The sequence below is a fragment of the Fistularia commersonii genome, chromosome 8 (assembly GCF_037954325.1).
Source record: "Fistularia commersonii isolate RoL2024-O1a breed Wild chromosome 8, RoL_Fcom_v1.0, whole genome shotgun sequence".
Classification (NCBI taxonomy): Eukaryota; Metazoa; Chordata; class Actinopteri; order Syngnathiformes; family Fistulariidae; genus Fistularia; species Fistularia commersonii.
In genome coordinates, this window is record NC_141291.1 from 13,161,528 (window position 1) to 13,186,404 (window position 24,877).

Here is a 24,877-nt window from a genome sequence, read left to right on the forward strand (position 1 = left end):
TGTTGCTGCCAGTCAAATTTCCTATCACATTACAACATGGGCAGTCTCTCGAAATGTAATGAGTCATTTACACACATGGGAGTGCATTTTGTCTCCATTAGGAGACAGACAGGGTAGTGGCTTGTTGTAGTTGTGAAACTAACATCTAGAGTCCTCTACCCCAGCTCCACAAACAGATGTAAGTATTTTTACTTTACATCTTTTCTTGATAGTTTAATATTGTTGCTTGAAAGGTAAATGCATGCTAATATATGAAACATTTATAGACATCACACCTTCATTACATATTTATTTTTTGCTTTATTTTTTGCTCTTTTTTTTTTTTGAAAAAATTGATTATAAGATACATTGCGCTTTCAATAATCATTGTATCATCATAGTCTTAAACTTAATGTTTTGCTACACGTGTTTCATGTCAGGGCTCGTCTTGTACGCAATGGGACCATGTCAGAAATTCAGTGATTTTCCAAAGTGATGGAGTCATTTGAAGACATTTTATGCCGTAGGCCAATAATTTTAATGAGATTTGGAGTTCAACAGAAAAAAAGAGAGGAAGTGATTTGAATTGTACTGAGTTTTGAGCAGGAAACTGATCAAGGTGTTTGCAGTATTAAAATACAGACACATTCATTAGAAAGATTTTCTGTAATTGAAATGCTGCAGTGTATTTTAACAATACTCCAGCAATACTGAATAATATTTGGACAAAACAGAACACATATCCAACATCGTCTGCATTCAATAACTGCATTCACACATACGCCATGATCAGTATGCATTTGTTTACACTTTTGCACAATGATTCTTTATTTACATTTTAGGAATCTACAATCCATTATCACTCTGCTGCTTTGCTGGAGGAGGAGTGAATTAAATTGATTTTGGTGGTGACCAGAGCCCACTGGGGCTACTTATTGATCTCTCATGTAGAGCGAGTCATTCTGCCTACTAAAAGAATCCAGCAAGCAAAATACCTCTGTTTAGCACCAACACTTTCTTCCGCTGGTTCACACATGACTGCTAATCTGTTTGCAAAAAGTTATGACAGACTTTTGGTCAAAAAATTGTAATTAAAATGAGTTACATAAACAAACTAAGAAAATGACTTGAAATTCTGGGATGATTTGGGAAACAACCTCAGTCACTCTTAGCATATAAGAATGTTATTACATGAGGTCAAGGGGATTTTCGGTGAGAAGTCTCCATAGTAATTTGCCCAGCAATGCATTTTTTTGTCCTTTTGATGTGACTTAGGCTCTCACACAATACAATTACAAGCTCTTTTTCAATCTCCCTCACCCAGGATCACCCAAGGACACCTTGAACAGACTTGAACAAGCTACCCCTTACTGTGAAGAACATAATTGCTTTTTTCAACAGAGGGCCTTCATCCTCCAAACACTCGGTGGATTTGAATGACCTTCCGGGTAAAGACAAAATCATTTTGTGCCCGTATTCCCCTTTGGTGAAAACATCCTCAAGGCATTATTTGCCTTCTCAGTTGCATCACTGTTTGTAAGCAGGTGTCACGCATTCAGCATTATTTTAACTTGATGAATTTGTATCACAGTGTCTAATTTGGTTCCCACACACATACATATATATATATATTTATTGCCCGAAAATTGTATCTTTTTGTCATTAAGTTTAGGGTGCCAGACAAGGTTTGTCGTCACTGTGTTTGAGTGATGAGCGTCAGCAAAGAAGTTACGCAACCTACGAGCTCTTATACATATGTGATAGACGATGACGACCCAGCCCTGGCAAGTCTAGATATCTTTGAGGTGAGAGTCACATGAAGTTGAATGTCTCTTGAATTACAAATATATTCAAAAAAGTATGAGAAAGTATATAAAGATGAATGAATGCTAAATTATTGTTTCTGAATATCAGATGCTTAAAATGAGTAATTCCAAACAGAGATTTGTTTTCTCTGCCTGTATTCTGAATGTGCTGTGCGTTTATGTAACATCAGTAATCCTACCTTTTGTAACCTAAAAGAAAGCACTTATGATGAAATTAATGTGCCAGAGTCCTAAAAATGACTTTATAATCGTGAGTTGACAGTTTATTAAGGATAAAAACGACAAATTGCCGGGAGAATTTAAAAATGAAACATATTTTTTTAAAAGATATTTTTCTAATTAAAAACGGAATGGTTTGCTGTGTCTGTCATTTAATATGTGGAAAGCCCAATATGATGTAATATAAGAAGTGCAATTGGTTGGTGTATTCAATATAGAAGGTATAGAAGGGTATCAGGTATAGAAATACCTGATATTTAAACTAAAAAATTAACCAGTGATAAATTGTTTAATCTTTTTAGGTGTATTGTGTTGCAGACGATGTCCATGTGAACAAGTTTATAGAATAGACTGGTCTCCATCACTTGGAATTCTATTGACTATTCAAAGGCTAGTGCCATCAGATATTTCTCTCATGCTCTGTGAGGAAATTCTCAAAGTAGTGTATCACTGGTGTAGCAATATAATATAACATAATATAATATAATATGATATAATATAATATAACATAATATAATGTAATATAATGTACTATAATATAATATAACTGTAGTTGAGTGACAGCGGAGACCTGGCTCTGCTGGAGAATCTGGTGAGGAAGAAACCAGAGGTTCTGAATGAGAAAGATGAGCGTGGAGCCAGTCCCCTTCATCATGCTGTGGCAGGGGGCTACGTCAGCCTCATCCAATTCATCAACACTGCCACAGGCTCACAGGGTAAGTACACTTAAGTCATTGATCAAAAAATTCAGTCCAGTCCAAGTAAAAAATGTTGATTGTGAAACCTTAAGTCTGTATCCATATTTTATGTAACAGTATGTTAGATAATTAAGACATCCATCTTGCTGATTTAGCTTTATCTTCATGGCCCTCGCTGTATTTACATTTCTGTCAATTTGACTTTGTGGTTGCACACCTGCCTAGTTCTGAACAGCTGTGATGAGAGTGGCAACGTGCCTCTACACTGGGCAGTGGAGGGGAACAAAGAGAAAAGTTGCAGGGCTCTTTTGGACCTGGGGGCTGATCCCAACATCCTCAACGCTGCTCTCTTGTCCCCTCTGCACCTGGCTGTCAGCCGTGGACAAAATAATCTGGTGATGGTGAGCAAGACAATAAACCAAGGTTGATCCAGCAACTCAAATACACCGGAGAGTATTGCACTTTAATCTAAGCATTACAGTAAAATTGTAGCTGGAAAGGATTTTCAAATGATGAAATATTAAATAAACATTTGTGAAAATAAATTATATTCTATTGCACAGAGTGATGTGAATATTATAATAATGCTTGATTACTCAAATTTTCAATGATTAAGTCAATTTCTCTTGCTTTTACTTCACCTTTTTGATCCCATAGATTTATTTATCCATTGCTAATTTGAAGAGGTTAAGAATTGGAAGCTGATGACGACATCAAAACACGTTAAACATAGTAACAAAGTCCTACAATTACTGATATTGATAACTTCATGGGATTTGTCTGTTGCACTGCATTGTTGTACTTTGAAGGGTTACGGATACAGGTTTATCTGCAACAATACAATCCCTGGTTTCTTGACCAATATGAAATGTTAAGATTTCGATGGAGTTTCTGTTTAACTATACATTCCCAGTGAATTCAGCTTCTATAAGTACAACAGAATTAAAAAGGCAATGGATAAATCTGGGGATTTGTGTTACACCAGGAAGTAAATGCCTTTTTTCAGCCATGTTTGAATTTCTCAAAGCTAGTTAGTATTGTGACTCTGACAATGAAAAGAACAAAATATTAAAATTCAAGCAAATATGAATTACATCCCCAAAACCAATTTCTTTTTTTCCCAACTCTAACCATGTCACAATCATGCGACTGAAAAACCCTAAAAGTATATTTTTGAAGGAACGTCTAGATCATCAGGAACTTGTTACCTTCAGGGTCGTGATTGGAATAAGACCAATGACCCAAGGGCATTGTGTTGCAGCTCTTGTTGTCCTACAGCACCACCGACTACAACCTTGCAGGGGACCTGGGAAACACCCCAGTGATCATGGCCAGCTCCCTTAATAACTATGAGGCTATCAGCATACTGGTATGTACACTTAATTACTTAAACGTAAAAACTTAGTTGTTCTTAATACTGTCTGCCAAATCACCAAAGCTCGATACATAACAAGAAAAAAAAACAGTTTTTCTCTGTGTGTTTTCAAGGTGAAGCACGGAGCCAGACTATGCGTGCAGAACAAACTTGGCCATTTTGCCGTTCACGCAGCCGCATTTGCGGGTGCAACGAAAGCAATGGACGTGATCCTGAAAGCCGGTATGACAAAGGGAATGATCTATTATCAGAAATTAAAGTGCTGACTATAAAGGAAATGTTTAACAAGGCCAAACAACACATTAACAGATAACAATGGGAGTTCACCTTGGGTTGTAGCTGCAGGCTTTGGAACCCCCTGAGACGTTCTCCTTAAAAAATGCTGAAGCTGTTTTGTATACAGGCCAGATGTAACAGACTGATGTTGTGTTTATACACTCTGAGAGGTCTGCATGGCAAATCCCAAGTTGTTGAGGAAAGGTTTAGTCAGGGCAGAAAATATTTATGATATTTTTGTGATTATTCAGCAAGGGAATTAATGGGCACTTTCTCAGAGGTGGCCCAGCATGACTGGAGGTACAGTTTACTCACAAATTCCTTTTGGTAAAGCAGTTGAAACAGACTGTCTGATAAATAGGTGATCCCTGAGGACATGATGACACTGAAATTCAAACCGCCATGTTATACGGGAAAAAGAAATAACATCCCCCATACATTCAGGAAACCTTTACGATGCTGACGTTAATGTGCAATATTATTCCTAGATATGCATTTTTCTAATGACAGGAGAAGAGGTCGGCCACACAGTCGACTGCCATATCAACTATACAGACAAGAATTTTAGCTCGCCCCTCCATCTTGCTGTGCGAGGAGGGAACATCGAGACGATCCGTTTTTGCATTGCAGCCGGGGCAAAAGTTGACCAACAACAGGTAACACTTTAAAAATCATAAACAAATCCTTTTTGCTGAGGTTGCTTTTGTATAAATCGCAACTCTCGAAAGAGGAAATCATGTAGTATGGTGTCTTTGACCCCCAAGTTCTGCTGATCGTCCTCATCACATGTTCTGCCAGATTTGCATTGTTTTGTTTATGTTGATTGCATTTTGTCACCTGTTAAACAATTCTTTGCCATTGTTTTTGGACTGATAAAGGACATCGGTATTGTTATGTCCATCTGGGAGTGATCATTATGTTTAGCTCTGGGCTGATGGCCAGAGCCTCAGCAGGAATAGCGTGAGCAGTAATTGTAATGGCCGGCTAAATTGTTACAAATTACCTCCACTTACAGCGTGGAGCTGAGTGGAGCGATCACCAGCTTCCTCCTGCCATTCCTGGTTATCTCATTAAAGGTTTGAGTTTCGGTGTTTCAGACAGATAACCCGGTAGATGGCATACTAGAATTTCACTTTGGACATGGGCATATGTTTGCATATAAGTAGGTACATGTCTTCTATTTTCCTGTTTTTTCAGCTTTAAATGTCAAGAGGTCTGTGTTTTGGGGAGGCATATTTGTGTGAATATTCATTTGTTCATTATTTGGTTCTAATGGTTTACCCGAAATTATTTCTGTTTAGAGTGACAGGTCGACACCACTTCATTTGGCATGCACTCAGGGTGCCACTGAGGCAGTCAAACTGATGATATCGTCTTTCGACCAAGTGGGAGACATCATCAACTTAAAAGATGGAGGATGCCAGACGCCCCTACACAGGTGGGCTCTCTCAGCCTTTCTCATTGACGTTATGATTAGTTCATCTGTCAGCTGATGGTGATGAGGGCCTGTATGAACACAGAAGAATTGGATGTGTTTTTGTGTATGCCGTTACTTATGTATAAATGTATGTGACTTGGCTAAGTAGCAAGAGAAAAATGATACTTTGAGTTCTTATTTCCTCAAGACAAACTTGATTTTTTAGACACATCATGTTCACGGCATCAGGCAAGCAGCTTCAATGAATGATTATTTGTTCCCTCGTTAATTCATGGGTGTTTTTTGGCCAAATGTTGAATACCCTATCAGAGGGTCAGCAACAACATGCTGTCAGAGGCGGGTGCACCACCAACACATAGTAGTTATGTGAGATCTCTTTTGCCAGGAGAAAGGTAGAGCATCTCCAAAGAGCTATGATTCTTCTTTCTCGTTCTGCTATGAATGATGAGCAATACAAACAAGAAAACAAAAAAAAAAGTATTGCACCTCCCTCTAATCATAACTGATTAAAATGACACAAAGTGTAAAAAAAAAACAGTAACCAAATTATATGCATATGTGAAACACATATCACCATGTTATACACACACACACACACACACACACACACACACACACACACACACACACACACACACACACACACACACACACACACACACACACACACACACACACACACACACACACACACACACACACACACACACATACACACACGCCTGTAATAAAATGAATACAAGGTGAAATGAAAAACAGACTTCAGTGACTGACGGACAGTTTTTTTTTTTCTCTCTTCAACCTTGTTTTTCTTTTAAGGTCACAGTTTGTAAAATACCATGAAAGGGTGATGTCTCACATAAAGAGGCTTTTTTTCTTCTTAACACTTCAATAATTGACTTGACATTTGAGGTGGAAGACGCATTGTTCTGCTTTCCTGAAATTTTAGAAGTTATTATAATTTGAGGCTATAAAAGATGTCTAGTGTTGCTCAAGCTTTGCAACTTCTGTCATCAAATATAATTTGAAGATTTCCATTTGCTGTCTGAATATAAAATTGCAAATCAACATTATATGATCTGAGTAAGAAATTGTCACAGTGCTATACTGGATATCAGCTAATACTTTTTTCTAAATGCAAACGCTAGATCCCTAAATTAACAACACTGATTTGACTGGTCAGATCAATATGACAATGCTGATTTGTTTCAATAACTCAATTGATACAAATAAATGGGATAGACAAATAAAATGAGCTTGAAATGAATCAATGGAAATTAATGATTTGCACTGACACATTTGCAATTCACAGTGTTTACCGAGAGCAGGCATTTGGGTTCAGAGTGGTTGTTTTAACCCCAAACAACCGTTATTTAATTAAAGTATTCCTCCTCTGCAAAAAGTGTGATTGAGCTTTCCAGTCAGGGTACCAATATATAGCAGGTAATAAAGGATATGGTTTCAACTGACCTCATCTAGTTTGAGGAAATTTCAATTTAATTTTTGCAAACCCAATCAATCAATTTTTACAACCTAGAGATATGAGTTTTCCTCACAATATTTTTTTCAGCATTGAGAAAAGCAAGTCATTTTTTGTGGATACATGATCTAGAGTCTAGATCATGTATCCGCAAAAAATGATGGGTCTAGATTCTAGACCCATCATTTTTCCCTGCCTTGGAAATAGTCTCCTCTTCACAATAGCATAGTGATGCCAGTGGGTAAAGGCAGCAAGCCATTTCGGTTTTGCATGGAGTAATATCTTTTTGGCTTTCTTTGCGGAAGGGAAAACTTGTTTGACTGAATTTGTGATGCAGTGTTGCCTTACAGCAGGGTGGTTCCCATTTGAATTCAGTTGGCGTAGAGGCAGTGAAAGCTAGGGTACGATAACCTTTTCATTTGCAGTTTTTTAGGGAGTAGACAGAATGCAATCTTTGAAATTGCTAGTGATGAAAGAGACAACTAAGAGATCACGGATGTGATCAGAGTGTCTATGAAAAAGATGTAATAGCATATTCTAAATTTTACAGAACACTCTGATGGGATCTGGGCAGTGATTTGGCTGGGACATTTTGAAATAAGGATTTACTTAGTGTGAAAGAATTGCAATGAAAATGAAAGAACACAATAATGGTTTAAGACTAACTTTCTTTAAGAAGAAAGTTGGACAAGACAAACGTAACAATATGATAGTCCAGTGTCATATAGTGGCTGAAGATAATACTAATTTTTTTATTTAGAGGGTTTAATTTATAGGTAAAGTGAAGCGGTAAACTGTTACTTTGCACTGCTGAGAAAGTTGCAGTGGCAATGCTTTGATAGTGGGTGTGAATTTAAAAGACTGTTTACAGGTAATTGGGGTTGAGAAAGGGGAATATTAAGAAATCTATTGGTCGGTAGCTGCAAAACAATCCCAAAGATTTGTAGAAGTGATTTTATATTTAACAAAGTGAAAAGTTTTCTGTGTACATGTAGCTGCTGGAAATTCAGTTTCCAGGAAAAAGGATGCATTTTAAACAAGGACACATTATGTAGCCATGAAGGCCTTCTCGGAAACTTTTCTATGCATACTACAGACACAAATAGTAGCTAGATTATTCCTGCCTATCTCTGAATCAAAGACAAAGGAACGTGAGGAAAAAAACATACATGTTGTCTCTTACCAACTGTTTTTTGATACAAACCATATTTCTCTTTAAATGCTACAATGTGGCTGATAACAGCCAGGTCCCCCAGCGAGTTGTATCTGACCGGCACCGTGGGTGCAGTGTCTCGCAATCAGTTAAATAAAAAATGCCTTCATTGGCAGTGGTTGGAAGTGTTGCTGCGTTGGCACTTGTGAAGCCACAAGTCTGTCCTGACCTGAATATTGCTGAATGTTGCACACACAAACACAAAAAGAGGCACACACAGACACCCACGCAGACTTGTCCACATAAAGAAGCTAAGTTTCAGTCATCCCCCCTGCATTTTGTGTGTCGCTGATGGATAGATGTGGCTGTTGGGGCATTCTTTTTTCTTTTCCCCTGAATTTCAAACGGTGTAAGATGCTAATTTAGCTCCATGATTGTCTTTCTTTCAGAAGCTCCCAATTTGATTGTTTTCATACCATTTTAATAATAATCTCCAACTGCCTTTTTTGGGGGAGGGAGGGGGGAGTTAGTTTTTATCACTAGTCACCTTTTGATTACGATTCTAATGAGTTGTTCATCAGTCGGGATAAATTGACTTATTTCTGAGACTTATGGAAGAAAACTGATAATCCAACACTATGAAGCTACCGCCAAGTCAGGGGTTAATTTTGCATAAAAAGGAAAGACCTATTCTTTGCCTCTTCCCGTGGTTTATTCAATTTCTAAGTTAGTTTATTTATCTTTTGTCCCTTAAGTTAATTGGGGTCTGCAGGCTGAGGGTGTTTGAGGGTGCTTTTAAGTGATTACAAAGTACCAAAAGGCACACTCATTCTGGTTCTTGGATTAATTTGTTCAAATGAATTGACTTGTTCTGTTCAGAGGTACACAAATAAAAAAATAGATAAATAAATACAATAATGAAAAAATACATTTAATGTTTGAAAACATCAGATTTGTGTGAGCTGTTTTTTGGCTGGAGCCATCCCTTCTCAGAATCTGGTTACTTTGACAGAAACAGGATGTCATTCCAGGGGACACTTGGTAAATCTTACACTTCCAATGAACTATGCAAATGCAATGTAAATTGTTTGACTAGTGAGGTTGAAAGACACTGCAAACTTCAAACTTCAGTCACCCACTGTTATTCCTCCTGGCAAAGCCACAGAGGACAGAAGTCTCTCTTTGGGTTGTATCCTGATGCCCTCTGGGACTCCACACTGGAGGGGTATAGACTTGTGAAACAGTCTTACATCGCTGATGTGACAAGTACCGAGCAGACAGGTGAGGCTCCTGAGACCACTGAGAACATGGCAGTCGCGTGCACAATGTAGAAGGACAGAATGTGCACTGGACAGAGGAAATGAGAGTTCCCTTCGCGCCCGTGACACTTCATCTGAGGATGCAAGAGGGACTGGGACAAAAAAATAGCAGTGGCGCTATCAACCCAGTTCAGATGAAAACAATGGGGAGAGAGGACAAAAACCCCTCTTCAGCGGTGTCACAGACAAAAGAGCAGTTTTGGCTTTTACAGCCATAGCAGGAATCTGATTCATAGTCTGAAGTGGTACTTGGATTTGTATTTGAAACCCCAGTGATGTTTCAAGGTTGTGCTGATGGAACTGACAAAATCACCAACCTAAATCTTCTATCCGAGTGGCCACCTGTGCCAACAGATAGATCTCTGAAGGGCCGTGCCTTCCCAGTTTTTTGCTGGGAGTTCCCTCAGCATACTTAGAGGGCCCTTTATGCTGGAGAGGGAAATCCTTGGGGGTTACATCTAGTGGGCTGCTTCAGATCCTTCCCTTAACTGTTACATTTCACTGAGTTGGGAGCTTCCGAAATGGAGGAAAAAAAGCTTTACAGCTCATAGAATAGATCCATCAAATTCTGAGTTTTGTCCTTTGCCAGCTCTCGATCCCCTGCCATGAAAGCATTCAATTTCCACTATGTCTCTGCCAAACAAAGTGTTGCTCTTTTAAGCAAGCCATCTCAACAATCTCAACTATACAGCAGTTACATGATCCTAAAGATGAAGCATTCTATTTTTTTTTTTTTTTTTGCATGATTCATTGTCAAATTGTCGGAGAGATGATGATTTAGTCTAACATTTAATCTGTTCTGCACAACAGCCTTTTAAATTTTAATCAAACATTGCATCGTGTATGGGCAGGAGATTTCCGGATTATCGAGTCACTCTAGGTCACCATTCCGTCACCACATCTACTCAACTAGACTCTCATTTGTGATGCATAATATAGGCCAAATATCAGTAATTAGTTAGCAAACCTGTTAGCCGTATCAATTCAAGCAGAAAAATAAGTTGAAAGCTTACTGTCACTGTTCAACCTCTGGCAGGATGACTATATGCATTCAGTGCTGTCTTTTTTTTTTTTTTTCCAGCAAAGTGATTTACAGCATCTGTGTTTACTCTTCCAGGGCTACAATTTTCGACCATATGGAGCTTGCGGATTACCTAATTGCTTTGGTAAATGAAGAACACATGTACAAACACACAAAGACATACCCCACATGCTATGCATGCAGCACATTCGAAGCTCATGTGTCAGGTATATTATACAAATGTCAGTGATGGCGCGATTTATATACAGGAGATGACGTAGAAAGATGCACTTTAAAGCTTTTCCACACATGTGGACTCTCCACTGATTCTTTAGTTTTACGATGAATGGTCTGTTTTACAACCCTTAGATATTTGAAATTCCAAACCCATCTCAAGACCAATGATGCTGTGTATTTTGACCATCAGTCACCAACAAGCCCGTTTCCACCTCACTGTGTTGCTCTGAGAATAGCGAGTCAAACTCCTTCTGTCAACTAATTTTGCAAGCAAACTCAACAAGACAGCATTTGAGCACACAAGCCATTTTTTTTTTGCTTGAACCTACAAAATTCCCAATAGAGAGTAATGCAATGACTAATCATGTGTTCTCTGGCTGACACAGGGTGCAGACCTGAACTGCATTGATTGTAAAGGAAACACGCCCTTGCTGCTGGCTACCAGTTGTGGTTCATGGAGTACTGTGGCTCTGCTTCTGTCAAAAGGTTCAATTTGCTGCAGCACCTGCAAAGCTAATTGTATGGAAGAAATTTGACAATGACACGTTTTTTTGGCTTGTTTTCAGGGGCAAATGTAAATTTAAAAGACGGATTTGGCTGCAACTTCCTTCATCTGGCTATCCTGCAGCCGAAGGGACTGAAAAATCTGCCACAAGACATACTGCAGGTACCCAGAATCCATGTGATCTTTAACATTTTTGATGCACTTTACTTTATTTAGACAAAACACTGTGGTGAATTGATCTTATTGGCAGAGCCTCCTTTTACTTTAGTGGCACTCACAGCGCTTTATAGTAGTAACCCATCCTCACTCTGTTGCCAGATGCTGCCTACAGGCCAAAATACTTTTCTGGGGCAATTAAGTGTTCGATATCTTGCTTCAAGGGATTCAATATCTTGCAGGTCGAACCGACAACCTCCCGACTGCCAGGCACCCATTCTAACTCTTGAGCCATGCTGCTTCATACTACCATCCTTCCCCCATGCAACCTGCCCCTCTACGGGAGACAGGGATTCAAAAATATACTGCCTTTGAACAACTGGTTAAAGCTTATAGTCGCTGAGTGCGTTCAAAGCCCGCTCATGAAATTCACTCTCACTTTGCTAACCTGATGGACCTTTTATCGCTGACAGCTACCTTGAACAAAAATGTCATAGTCCGTAGACTGAAAAAGCTGATATAAATACATTTAAAGTTGAATACCTACAAAATACTAATGGCATCACGCTGCAATCTGAATGAGTGGATGTGCTGGAGTAGCTCCTGGCTAACATGAAGGTTAATGGAAGTATGGCTGCTTGAAAATTCTTGGAAAAAAAAAGTATTTCCATTATACATGCAATGCATAATCATATACAATACATTTGAATGTTTTCCTAATCTGTCTAATTATAGAGCAAAAGTGTGAAGGAGTTGCTGGGCTGTGAGGATAATGAGGGCTGCACTCCACTTCACTACGCTTGCAGGCTGGGAACCCATGACTCAGTAAAGAACATGCTGGGCCTCTCGGGGGAGACTGTACTTGCCCGCAAGTCCAAGGACAAGAAGTCTGCCCTGCACTTTGCTGCTCAGTGAGTTCAATTGTTTCTCCAGGGCATGACTTTCAATATCATCAGACAGCACAGCACTGATTCAGCCTGATTTTCACTCAAGTTATGAAGCCTGACAAAAAGGGGGTTTTGCTGTTGTCACTGGCGTGTTCATTCATTTGTAGAAAAAGATGAATGTCATTTTTGTGATGCATTAAAAGCCATTATTCTTTTTTTCTAAATCTAAACATTATTGGGTTTATTAGGAAAAAGTAGCTGCATGCCATCCTGTGTAGTAATAGTATAATTGCAAATATCATTTTTTTTTTGGGGGGGGGGGGGGTGTTAGTTAAACTTTTTGAACATCAACAGACAAAGATGAAACAATAAACAATTTAGAGTATGAACTCTTTCTTTCCAGCTTAGATATTATGTCTAATAAACATCCACGTGCACAAATATTGTACCGTGGCAGGATAAATGTAAAATCTGGTCATCTTGTCAGTGTGTAAACATTACAATCCTGAAATTTTACTTCCAGTAGATTCCTATCAAGTACTGTGTTATAATGAAATATAGAGTATAAAACACTGACAGCTATATAGCTTACAGTGAATAATGATATTCATAAAGTTTTTAAGCCCAGTGACTTCATGATGAAATACATTGGTGAGATGAAAAATGAACAATATAACTGCATTTGAAAAATATTACCTCACTGTTTTTCATCTCGGTAGCGATTTCTACTCAAAAGCTTTTTGAAGATTAATCAATGTGGTATTCCCATTATATGGTGACCCAAAGGACAAGAATAGAATTCAATTAGCAACACACGTGTGAAAAAATCTTTCTAATGGTGTGAAATGAGTGGACATTCAACAATCTTGTCATTGATTTATCTTTCTTGTGCATCAATTTCAATAAAGCTACAGAGCAAACGAAGGCCATGCTATGATATCCTATTTCTACTCTCTCAGAATCCTCATTCCCTCTCCCCTAAGTGCTGACAAATAAAGCTGAATCCTTTAAAAAAAGATAGCAGACAAACAATGATCATAGAACAAGCTGTTGTGTCAGTTTTGTCATTGGCTTCCAAAAGCAGCATTACTGCTCATGTCACCTTATCTATGTTTTACTACGGGACAACGATTGTTCAAAAAGGCGCAGGTTCAGATAGGTACTAAAGCAGGACACTAAATACACATAAGCTATTGTTGTAACTAATAGACTGAATTGGCATTTCAAGTTGTTTTCATTAGGTTGTTTGACTAGCTGTTCTTGAGTAATCACTTTGTCTTGTCAGGTACGGCCGAATAAATACATGTCGCAGATTACTAGAGACGATGATAGACTCCCGTTTGCTAAATGAAGGTGACGAGCGGGGCTTGACCCCTCTTCATCTGGCTTCGAAGGGCGGACATACACAGGTGGTGGAGCTGTTGCTTCGCAAAGGAGCTCTTTTTCACAGGTAAATACAAAAAAATGTGTCTGCATACAGAAATCAGGCCCATGCTAATAAATCGTGTATTAGATCAATACAAAAGCATACTATGTTTTACTTATTATAACTTCGGCAGGCATGAGTGTTGGTCTGATGTGTCCTTTCTACAGTGATTACAGGGGCTGGACTTGTCTGCACCATGCAGCATCTGAGGGTTTCACACAAACCATGGAAATTATTCTGTCAGCCAATGTCACATTACTGGATAAAACAGATGAGGATGGGGTATGAATTACTCTTATTTGAATTTATTCAACTTAAAAGATATCCATAATGAAATCATGTGCAAATATGTGAAGACAAATGGTTAGGTCAATTACATCAATTGAAACACTGTTGTAACACTGTCATTTGTACCTTATAATCTAAATCTTTGTTCCACTCTCTTTTTATATGTCAGAACACAGCCCTTCACATTGCTGCAAGAGAGGGGCACGTGGCTGCAGTCAAGCTCATGCTGAATCGTGGTGCTGAGCTCATCCTGAACAAAAATGACACGTCGTTCCTTCATGAAGCCGTGCAAAACGGGAGAAAAGATGTGGTCAATGCTGTGGTTGACAGTCACAGGTATACCAGGAATATTTACTAGGATGCTTTGACTGTAAGCATCATAGTGTGTCATAAACCGCCATGGTAGAATAAAAATTTTTTAAAGAATCCCATCATACATCTTTCTGTACTTTGAACAAAAAGCGTGATCAATAGAATGGATTTGTCATTTTCTTCTTGCAGACGGGTGGAGGCTTTGGCACTGTTCGCACCTGGCTCTAGCCAGCGATGTCCAGTGCTTGACATGATAGAATTTCTACCAGAGACCTTCAGTGTAAAAAAAAAGAAAATAATATACCAGTTTCTGCATGCTTTAGCCATTACAGCTCATTTTTAATGCACTTTTGTTCTGGCACGTATTTAAGTTTCCTTGCTATGTCTTTCTTCACAGCATCTGCTTGACAGCTGTGTGAAGGAATCTGATGATGACCATAACAGTCCCGACTACTGTGTAAGACCGCAAACGTGCTCATTCACACATCACTTCAATCTATATGTGAAAAATGAGTTCAGTGCGAACAAATCTTTTTTGTGTGCTCTATAGATTGAATATAATTTCAAATGGCTCCAAGCTCCCCTGGCAGTGCAGAAAAGCAATGACATGAACTTGAAGGTTCGTCCACTGGCTGCACTAAATGTAAGATTTTTTTTTCCCTTTCCAAAGATAATTTAGGTACAACAAAATGCAAATAATGTGTGCCCTCATGACTTCCAAGTTGTAAAGTTCAATTTCACTCAAGCATTTCCTTCCAATCTCACTCTATAGACTTTACCGCTCACCTTCACATACCCCATAGAGTGCTCTTTCGTCTGCTCACTTTTCTGCTCTGATAGTTAAAACATAAAAGTTGTGGAGTTTACAAGTGACTTTCCTGCATTTCACACCCCCTGTACATATAAGAGGCTATGTTCTAAGGCAGAGGTGTCTCTACTCAAAAGATGAATGGATTCAGTAATGAGCGTAAAGTTCTCAACTACATGTATATCCACATTGAAACATTAGACGTTATCATTCAACACATGATTCTAAAATGTACTCAGATCTCACTGCACAACTCACATATATCCCTCTTAACTAAAAGATATTGCGCAATTGTATTCTTTGATGTTATCTATCAAAAATAAAACCAAGCTATTCATGGTCAAAAGAAGTGATGTGACACTTTGTTGATCATGGAGTTGAGTAAAATAATCATGAGTGAACATATATCTTTGGATACTATACATGAATACCATCATGCATTGACACCTCTACCCCCCTACACACACACATCATAAATACTTAAACAGCGATATACTTAAACAGTCTAAAAAAGCAAAATATGATATGTATTGTATATACATGTGATCATGTGACTGTACTATGGCCACATAGATAAAATAAGAAACAAATGCACTCTTTTCAAAGTAAAAAAGTTAGCTACAGTCAGTGCTGTCACGTTGGTGTTTCCTGTCGAAGTAAATCATTAACAGACCAATTTCACTGTTACCCTCCCCACAGGCGATGGTGGAGTACAACCGGATTGAGCTCCTCAATCATCAAGTCTGCAAAAAATACCTGTCAATGAAGTGGTATGTATTCAATATGATGTAACCACATCGAAACTCTGGACTGAAAAAGGGTGGCTATTTTCTTATAGCACAATATCTCTATATAAAATGTATTATCTCTTTCATGTTACGAATTCTTTCTTTTGAATACCCAGGGTTGCTTATGGGAGCACGGCTCATGCCCTCAACATGTTTATGTACCTGTTTGGCCTGCTGCCCTTGACTCACCTGATAGTTACTCTGAGGCCTCACATTAACACGACTGGCACAGGCGAGCATAATATAACCCTGCCGCATATATCTCCCAAGCAGGTAAAAAATTGCATATTATATTTTAATAGTATTCATTTTATTTTAAGACATTTCATACTGACTTACAAGTCAAGGCATTTAGACAGATAGTTGATTTTAAAATCCAAACAAACAACAAAAGCCTGATCTGCCCCAAGTTTGTTCACACAAAGCTGTTAACTGCTTCTTAAAAATCCAGACAGTTTACTCAGATAAGGTCCAATGATGTTATGTGGCTCTACAGTGTTAAAAGGGCAGGAGTGATACAATGACTCGGGGTCTTAAAAGCTACTACTATAGTTTTCTGTTTTTAGACAGGAGACCCTGTACAGCTCTGTGAACTTAATTGTATGTTCTTGGCATCAGAAAGAAATTAGTGAAATGAAATGAAACTTTCCTTTTAGACATGCATCCTGTTCTCATTTAATATTGGATGGAATCCAGATTCAGTCAACTAAATGTCCTTTTTTTTAAATACTTAAAAGAAGACATTCACACACCAGCTCCTAAAAAAGAACCAGTGTCAATGATTTTTCATCAAAACATTAAATTTCAACATTTGCAAAAATTTCAAAATATTTTCAACATTTTCAATTTTTTATCCTTCTCTGTGCAAATTTTCAAGTTGGCCATATTTACACATTTGTGATGACTACCAATGTTCTTCGTTTTGCAGCAAGACGTGCTCTTGACCACCAGCATTGTATTGGTCATACTCATGAACATCTACTCAATAGCAAAGGAAGTAATGCAAATATCGCAACAGGTATGGTACTGTTTTCTGAGTGTTATTATTTCACAAAAAAACAAAATGGTCAGTGAAAAAAGGAGTGATTTAAAGCCTGCTGAATACAATAAATAAATAAATAAAACACTCCCTGATCACATCAAGTGTTTAAATTGAGCATTTGCACCACCTGTGATCAGCTGAAAGGTAGGTCATGTGAAACACCCTTTGAGCAGCTCAGTCAGGGACACGCTTGATGACATTTCATCAAACTGTAAAATATTGTCAAAAAGCCTTACCTTGTTCATGTGACAGTTTTCCATTTTTGTCTCTTTGAAGCACTGGAATTACTTCAAGGACTATTCCAACCAATGTGACTGGCTTTCAGCCATCTTCTCCCTTCTGTTCGTTATTCCTCTCGCGCTAAATGTAGAGGGTTCACTTCACTGGCAAGCAGGGGCAATGGCTGTCCTGTACTCCTGGATTGGATTTCTCCTTTATCTTCAGAGGTACATTGACTGCTCCAATTCAACTAAATGTTTTATCTTTGTGTTAAAAACTGACGGGTATAATCGCTTGTTTCCCCAGGTTTGAGGGGATTGGAATCTATGTTGTCATGTTTGGGGAGATCATGAGGACGCTGGTCCGAATTGTTTTGCTCTTCTTCTATCTGATGTTAGCATTCAGTTTAGCTTTCCATGCTTTGATGCTCAACCAGGTAGGACACAATGAAAAATGCTTGATTGAAGTAATTATTATGTAAGATTATTAGTTGAGAACATTCAAGAAGGCAATCAGTATTAGACCTTTCTATGATGCACAGAGTAAGCACTGACATCTCCTCATGTCACCTGATTTGATTCATGGATTTACAAGCATGGAAGAATGGACAAAGAGTTACACTGCCCATTCACCAAAGACTTGCAAGTTGCTTTGCTTAAAAAGATAACAGAATCACTAAACCTACTCCATAATTCGAAGTACATTGCCAGCTGACTCGAATACAGGCTCGCTTGCATCTTGTCACATTAAGTGCAGCACTGGCAAAGTCACAGAAATAAATAAACAACTAACTTTCAGACAGTTTCAATTTTAAAAAGTGCAACCGATTATGCGTTTTATGCAAGCGTCCAATAAAATAATCGCATAATGATGGGCTAGGCATGCAATTAAGTGCAATGAATTTTAGCACGCTGTTTTCATTCCTGATGAAAGCAGTTGGTTTACACTTTATATAAGGATTCTTTAGTGATTTGTCATAGTAAATGAGGGCTCTGCAAATTTTCTTTTTTATACATCTTACTGTACACCTCATTCTAGACAGATGTAGTTTGATCTGCAGTCACTGAGAAGCTCCACTGAAGTGGCAAGGATTAAGAGAGCGTTTGCTCAAGGCCAAACACGCTGCTGCTTCACTTCATCCACTGCCAGTCTCAACAATACAAAAAATGGCAGTGTTTTCATAAGTATCAACACAGCAACTCTCTCCAAGAAAAACTCATTGCAATTTTGCCTACCAGTCATCGGGTGTAAAAACCTCAGCTGTGACATCCTGTGCATACTCTCTGCACTATAAAATATTGTTTTGTGTTGTTTTTTTTTGTTTTTTTTATTGCCTTGCTGTGACGTAATGATGCCTAACAAAATTGCTTTCTTCTTTTTTACTCTCAGAAAGAGTTTATGAGCGTCCCTCTCTCAGTGACACAAACTTTTGTGATGATGGTGGGGGAACTCAACTACCAAAATAACATCCTGGAACCTTATCTTAAGAATAAACTGGCTTTCGGGTTCCTCACATACTTCATTTTTGTGGCCTTTGTTCTGCTTATGCCAATACTGCTGGTGAATCTGATGGTAAGTTGGTTTTAAAAACTTAACACTAATTTGTATCACTCAGTCCAGTTTCAGAGGCTCCACATGGTGCTCACTCCTAGCTTGAAAGCGACCGGTTCAAATTTTGCTGAATTTGCCGGATAATGTAAAAATTATTATCATTATTTACCTTTGGATGTCTTGTAGATTGGTCTCGCAGTTGGAGACATTGCTGAAGTACAAAGAAATGCTGCCTTGAAAAGGATAGCCATGCAGGTATGTGTGAAATTAGCTTGTTTGTGATAAAAGAATAGACATCACCTTAAATTTGACTTTTTACATTTTTACTTGCTCAATCTGCAATATGCACCTGGAATGTAACATGGAATCCAAGATTTTACCAATTTTATCACTGCTATTATTAGTTTGCATGTTCACATGCAGGCTAATATGTTGCATGTTCAAGAACCTTGTAAGTAAAAGAATCAAAGAATCCAAACTTTTTGTCTTACTATGGCTGCAGATTGATCTCCACACTGCCCTGGAAGATAAGCTCCCATACTGGTTCATGAAGCGGGCTGATAAACCTTTCATCACAATCTACCCCAATCGCAAGTGCTCCAGGGTTTGCTCAGTTTTTTCATTCAGACAAGTTGGTCATGATTTTATTTCTTTATTTTTTGGATTATTTCTTCAAATAAATCTGGATTGCCTTTATTCACAGAATTTCATAAATGCATTCATTTTGGGCAATGATGAAGTAAATGAGGTCCGGAAGCGTCAGCAGGCCAGTGGACAGAACTGTGTTGTTCTTGAGAATGAGATAAAAAAGCAAAAGTACAGGTAAAATGAAAATTGGTCACTGAAGGAAACTATCAAAACGGATGCTTATTTGATCTTTATCATCATGATATTGCTTGGCTCTGATACACACTAGCACTAACTAGTCAGCAGAGCAGTGGGGAAACACTCAAACTTACATAGTTGACAATTCGGAAAGACTGGAGAAATAGTCACCCTGTACATAATGTATGTGCATGGCTGTGTAATATCTCACCGGGCCTGTGTTTCCACTACACTTACTGTAAGTCTTAGTGGAATAAGCATTTTAAATTGAATTTTAATGTTCTTCTTCTGAGGCTCTTCAGCAAAGAAAGTAAGAAAGGGCAGGTATTGACTGACAAATTTGCAGAAAAATCACCCTTGCCTACATTTGGAATAATAAGAAGGAAAGATTATAAGCATGATGGCAAGCCAGACTGTTATTAATGTCCAGTCAGCATTAGTAATGAAATTAGGAAGAGGCAAAGATTTCCATCAGACAGGAAGACAACCGTTACCCCAGACACAATCTATTTCTGTTTAAATCAAGCAATCAACATTAATGTCACTTACATATACCTTTTCACAGAAATGGTCATAGAAATGTTGTCAGTAATTGTAAAATACAAATATGTTCCCCCTTGACAAATGCTTAGGCATAATTTCACATATATGGTCATCTCAACCTACAATCATATATGCAGAATTAAAAAACTAATATCAATTGCATATACATTTCTCTGTGTACTGTCAATGAAGTTTAATGTGTTGTTTGATGTTTCATTGAAAGGTTATATAGAGTATAGGGTCTTAAGAGTGCACATTTACAACATTATTAGTTTGTCAGTGAGAGAACAATAACAATAATAGCAGTATTAGTGATTATCATAGGTGGTCTGGCAGGACAGCTTCATGTCTTTCCATTTCACACTTCCTTATACTCCTATTGCCAACAGACTGCAAAAAATAGTACATTAACACCACAATCATTTCTCAGCAATAATAAAAGGTTTGATTACTTCAAGAAACACAATTTCCCATCTACATCGATTTCATCATAGACTTGGTACTTATTTTATGCGCATTGTCTTCATGATAGTCCTGTAACTTTCAGTATATTGTAAACTTCTATTGCAGTAAAACACTTCAAATCAGGTTACTTTTATAATTTCAATTTTTGGCTTGTATTTATACCATTTAATTTTGATATTGTTGAATTGCCATTTTTTATTTGATTGAAGGATGTAGTCCCTCAGGATATAAATATGAAGAATAAGATGAGGACAGTATATAATATGGAGCTTATACTTCAAATATAGTCTGCGGTTTCACAGGGAGTACAAGCTATGCAGCGGGGAGTAAAGAAATGGACAGGAAACTAAATTGTACAGTATGACATTTTTAATGCGTTAGTGTCCCCTAGTGGAAAGCAAGAAATACAGATACAGGTTTGGTCTTCTTCCAACTTGAGCGCAAAAATCATTCTGCTCTCGAGCCACATGAAACCGATGTTTCTTCCACAGGATGAAAGAGTTGTCAAGCATGTTGGAAAAGCAACACGACCTACTGAGGCTCATCATACAGAAGATGGATATCACCTCAGAGGTCGATGAGTATGATGGTCCTGTGAACATCAAGGGCAGCATGTGGCCGAGGTTAACTCAGGCTAAACCGAGAGGACAAAGTGTGTCGAGGTGGGTTCCCCTGATGAAGGCAATCGAGTCCAGAGGAAAATGTTGAAATGAAATGCTCATTACAAATACCCTGAATGCCTTAAAACGTCTCCAGATGATCACAAATTATGAAGTCGCTGTGTCGCGTTCTCTCCAATGAACATTATCTTTTATTGTTCAAGTAAAAGAAAAGTAGTTACAATCATTATTTACAGGATCAATGGAATTTATTTTACTGTATATTCCCGACCAGATAATAACTAAATGTTGTGTATGAGAGCTATTGTTCCATATTGACTTTAGACCTCTGGTGTTAAAACTATAGCATTTTGACATGGTGGACTACAGCGGTGAGCTGTGGTGGCAAAAGATGAACTAAATAAATAAATGGCAACAAATAAACAATGAATTACATAAGCAGGTGTAAAGTGTTTGGATTGAGAGTTACATGTAAAAATGCAGACTACCCATTACATTGCATTTATGCATGTGTCTGAAATAGGTACACAGACAGAATATATGACGGATATAGTTTTGACTTTGCAGTTTATGATGCATAATCCAAGTTGCCTGAATTATTTAAACTTTTCTTGAATTTCAAATTATTTTATATTTCCCAGTAGACGCAAGATGAGTCAGATCATGCTAGGTCGCTAAACTTGTACTGTTTTCAATTGGATTGGTGTTTTACGTGCTGCTTCCTGAATATGACTCTGTAACTTGAAAGCCTGTGTGTACTGGGTAATGCTGTACGCTTACAATTATTAAAAAAAAAAAAAACGTCATGCTGATTACTTCTGGTTTGCATTTGACATTTGTATCATCTTAAAGTGAGCTGCTCCGCTGGTGTTTATGGGAATCATTTGAAGTTGAGTGAGAAACAGCAAGGCCTCTGACATCATTAGCTTGCACCTGTCCTTCTGCTTCTCCAGCTTAGGGCTCTGATAGAGGTCATAACCCCTAAAAGTCTTTGCTGATGGACAAATGCTCGCTCTCACTTTAAGTCAAGTGACAAGTGATATTTATTACCGCTGGCCCTGAAATTCATTATTCCCTGGGCAAGTTCAACAGCCTTGTAACCATCAATTACGCTGATGTTTTGGACAATATTTTCTGCTTCAACTTGAGGAGCTACATGCAGAGAATCACTAATGAGCATCCTTGTCTTATTCTGTACACACTCGATGAAGAAGCTGCTGGAAATATGTGACATGTAGCCAATAATTTTCTGTAGTGCAGAAAAAAAATGGCACTTTGTCAAGGAAGTTAAAAAAACAAAAAACAAAAAAAAAAGATCGAAATCCCTTAGCTTGCATTTTTAGTAATGTCAGTCAGGCCATTCACCTTGCTGATGGATGCAGTGACAGTGGATGAGATGGCAGACTGCCTGATGATCTGTGCAAGTGGAAATGAATATCTCACAAGTATGACACAACATAGAACAAGCTAGGTGCATCCAAGCAGAGATGAGTTGATTTGAGGTCTTCTTATGAAAGTAGAACTGCGTGAAGTTTAGATGTGTGTCCTTGGATGAAGGATAATTCTCTCTGTATATCAGAGGGAAACTTGAGCAAGACACCCCTGAGGATAACTGACCATGGATCAGTCATGCCTTTTAACCTGTAGTTAAATATTGAACATCCTGGTAACAATCATTTAAGAGAGTGCTGGTATAAATTACGCACCATCCTGGGTGAAAAAAAAAGAAGTCTGAATACAGTACATCATTAAGACAAGTGCAGTACTGTAATTCCCAGTTTCCTCACTTGTGACCCTGGCCTGGCCTGGCCCTGCTATCAAAATCAACTGTGCATCATTTGCAGTTAGGTAATACTTGGCAGAGACTCATCGTTGCCATAAATCCAAGATTTGCACACAATGCATTGAGTAAGAGTGCACAGGATTTTGTCAGAATATTTTAGGAGAGGAGATTTGTCTATTTATAACTATGGGCTGTATTTCATCTCTGGTGCCATGCCAAGTTTTATTTTCATTTTCTTCCAGAGCTTTAAATCTTGTTCCAGTTTTATCCAAAGCTTTTCTTTTCTTATACTCTCCATTCAAAGGACTGAGTGCTTACCCTGTTTTACTTTGTTTTGTTTACAAACCACTTCACAAGTTATTCTGTCTGAAGTGGTGAGAATGGCAGGAAGCATATTCTTTTATCCAAGCTTGAGGAAAATATTACGCTCGCATTTTTATCATCAGGATGATCTGAGAACATCTCAGTTTCTTTATTCTTGTGTCCTCTTTCAGGTCCTCAAATCACTAAACAGTGAAAATTCTCTGGGCAGATACTCTCAAACAAAGCAGGCCTTAAAAGCAAATAAATATTTAAATAGGTAAGGCACGAAACTACAGATGACATTTTGAACAAAACATATTGTGCATTCACCAAGCACCTTGCAAAAAAAAAAAATGCAATTTAAGAGGTTTCAGAGGCCAAAAGGCCAATACAAGGTTAACATCACATATCTACATCATGTTCTAACATTGTTAAAATGGGCCAAAACTACTTGTAGTACTTATGGACAATTTTCCACAGATGGGGAGCCAACCTAAGCGTTGCCAGGGTGACCGCTGTCATGCACACAAACCGCAGCTCTGCAACAAACAATGTCAACAAATGGAGACGTATGATTGAAACCAACGTAGTCTGAGTCTTTCAGTCTGCTTTTGGAAATACTCATATCATTGTCCAAGAAACACTGCTGTGCCAGTTGATATCGCAGTGATGAATCATGTTACTTTTAAGTTACCCTCAGTGTGTTCTTTTACTTTTGTGAGTTTGCAGTGTGTTTCTATAGTGTGTTGAGTTTTCTGAATGGCTGCTTTTGTAATGCCCCTTCACAATTTATCGTATCATTATATGGAATGTGTTCTAATATATTTGATCTTTTTTTTGTTTGTCTTTAGTATGTCTTTGTACTCTATATATTGTCTCATTAGCAGCATGTTTGTGTAAAATCTTGTGTGCTTTCTCTTCCAATTTGTTATATTTCCATAACTGAGTGTCACATTGTACGTGATGTGACTTTCCAGTACTTGTGTTGTACTTTGAGTTGCATGAAATCAGCAGTGTGCTTCAGTAATGTGTTGTGTGCATCTGCAGCATTTATGGAATGTGGTGTCGAAGTTGCAGTGATTCTGTCACATGCAATATGCTGCTTTATCTCATATGCAAAGTGTTTAATTTGTTCAAAATTTATTGCAATTATTTCAAGTGTGATTCCGTACCACATGTCAATGTGTAGAGAATTTCTAAATTCTTTGGTTGTTGTATTATGTGATGTTTTCCAAAGGTGACTTATTCTCTTGTGTTTAAATGAAGTCCAGTGTGTGTTTGTGGAGGTGTCAAGGCCATAGGAAACAGGGTGGCTCCAGGAAGGACAGAAACAAA

The 24,877-nt window shown here is 38.1% G+C and overlaps 1 protein-coding gene across 1 annotated transcript; it reads left to right on the plus strand.

Moving 5' to 3' along the window:
* The first annotated feature begins 1,303 nt into the window (after positions 1-1,303).
* trpa1b (transient receptor potential cation channel, subfamily A, member 1b) lies at positions 1,304-22,271 on the plus strand. The gene is made up of 27 exons (XM_086150367.1): positions 1,304-1,784; positions 2,578-2,740; positions 2,948-3,123; positions 3,984-4,091; positions 4,211-4,319; positions 4,884-5,029; positions 5,675-5,811; positions 10,881-10,929; positions 11,408-11,507; positions 11,588-11,688; positions 12,418-12,593; positions 13,855-14,019; positions 14,163-14,277; positions 14,453-14,619; positions 14,785-14,875; positions 14,993-15,052; positions 15,146-15,238; positions 16,103-16,173; positions 16,308-16,464; positions 17,120-17,209; positions 17,510-17,679; positions 17,759-17,888; positions 18,842-19,024; positions 19,190-19,258; positions 19,506-19,607; positions 19,707-19,825; positions 21,328-22,271. The coding sequence occupies exons 1-27, from the start codon at positions 1,689-1,691 to the stop codon at positions 21,542-21,544; spliced, it is 3,360 nt and encodes a 1,119-aa protein (XP_086006493.1). The 5' UTR covers positions 1,304-1,688; the 3' UTR covers positions 21,545-22,271.
* Positions 22,272-24,877: the final 2,606 nt, after the last annotated feature.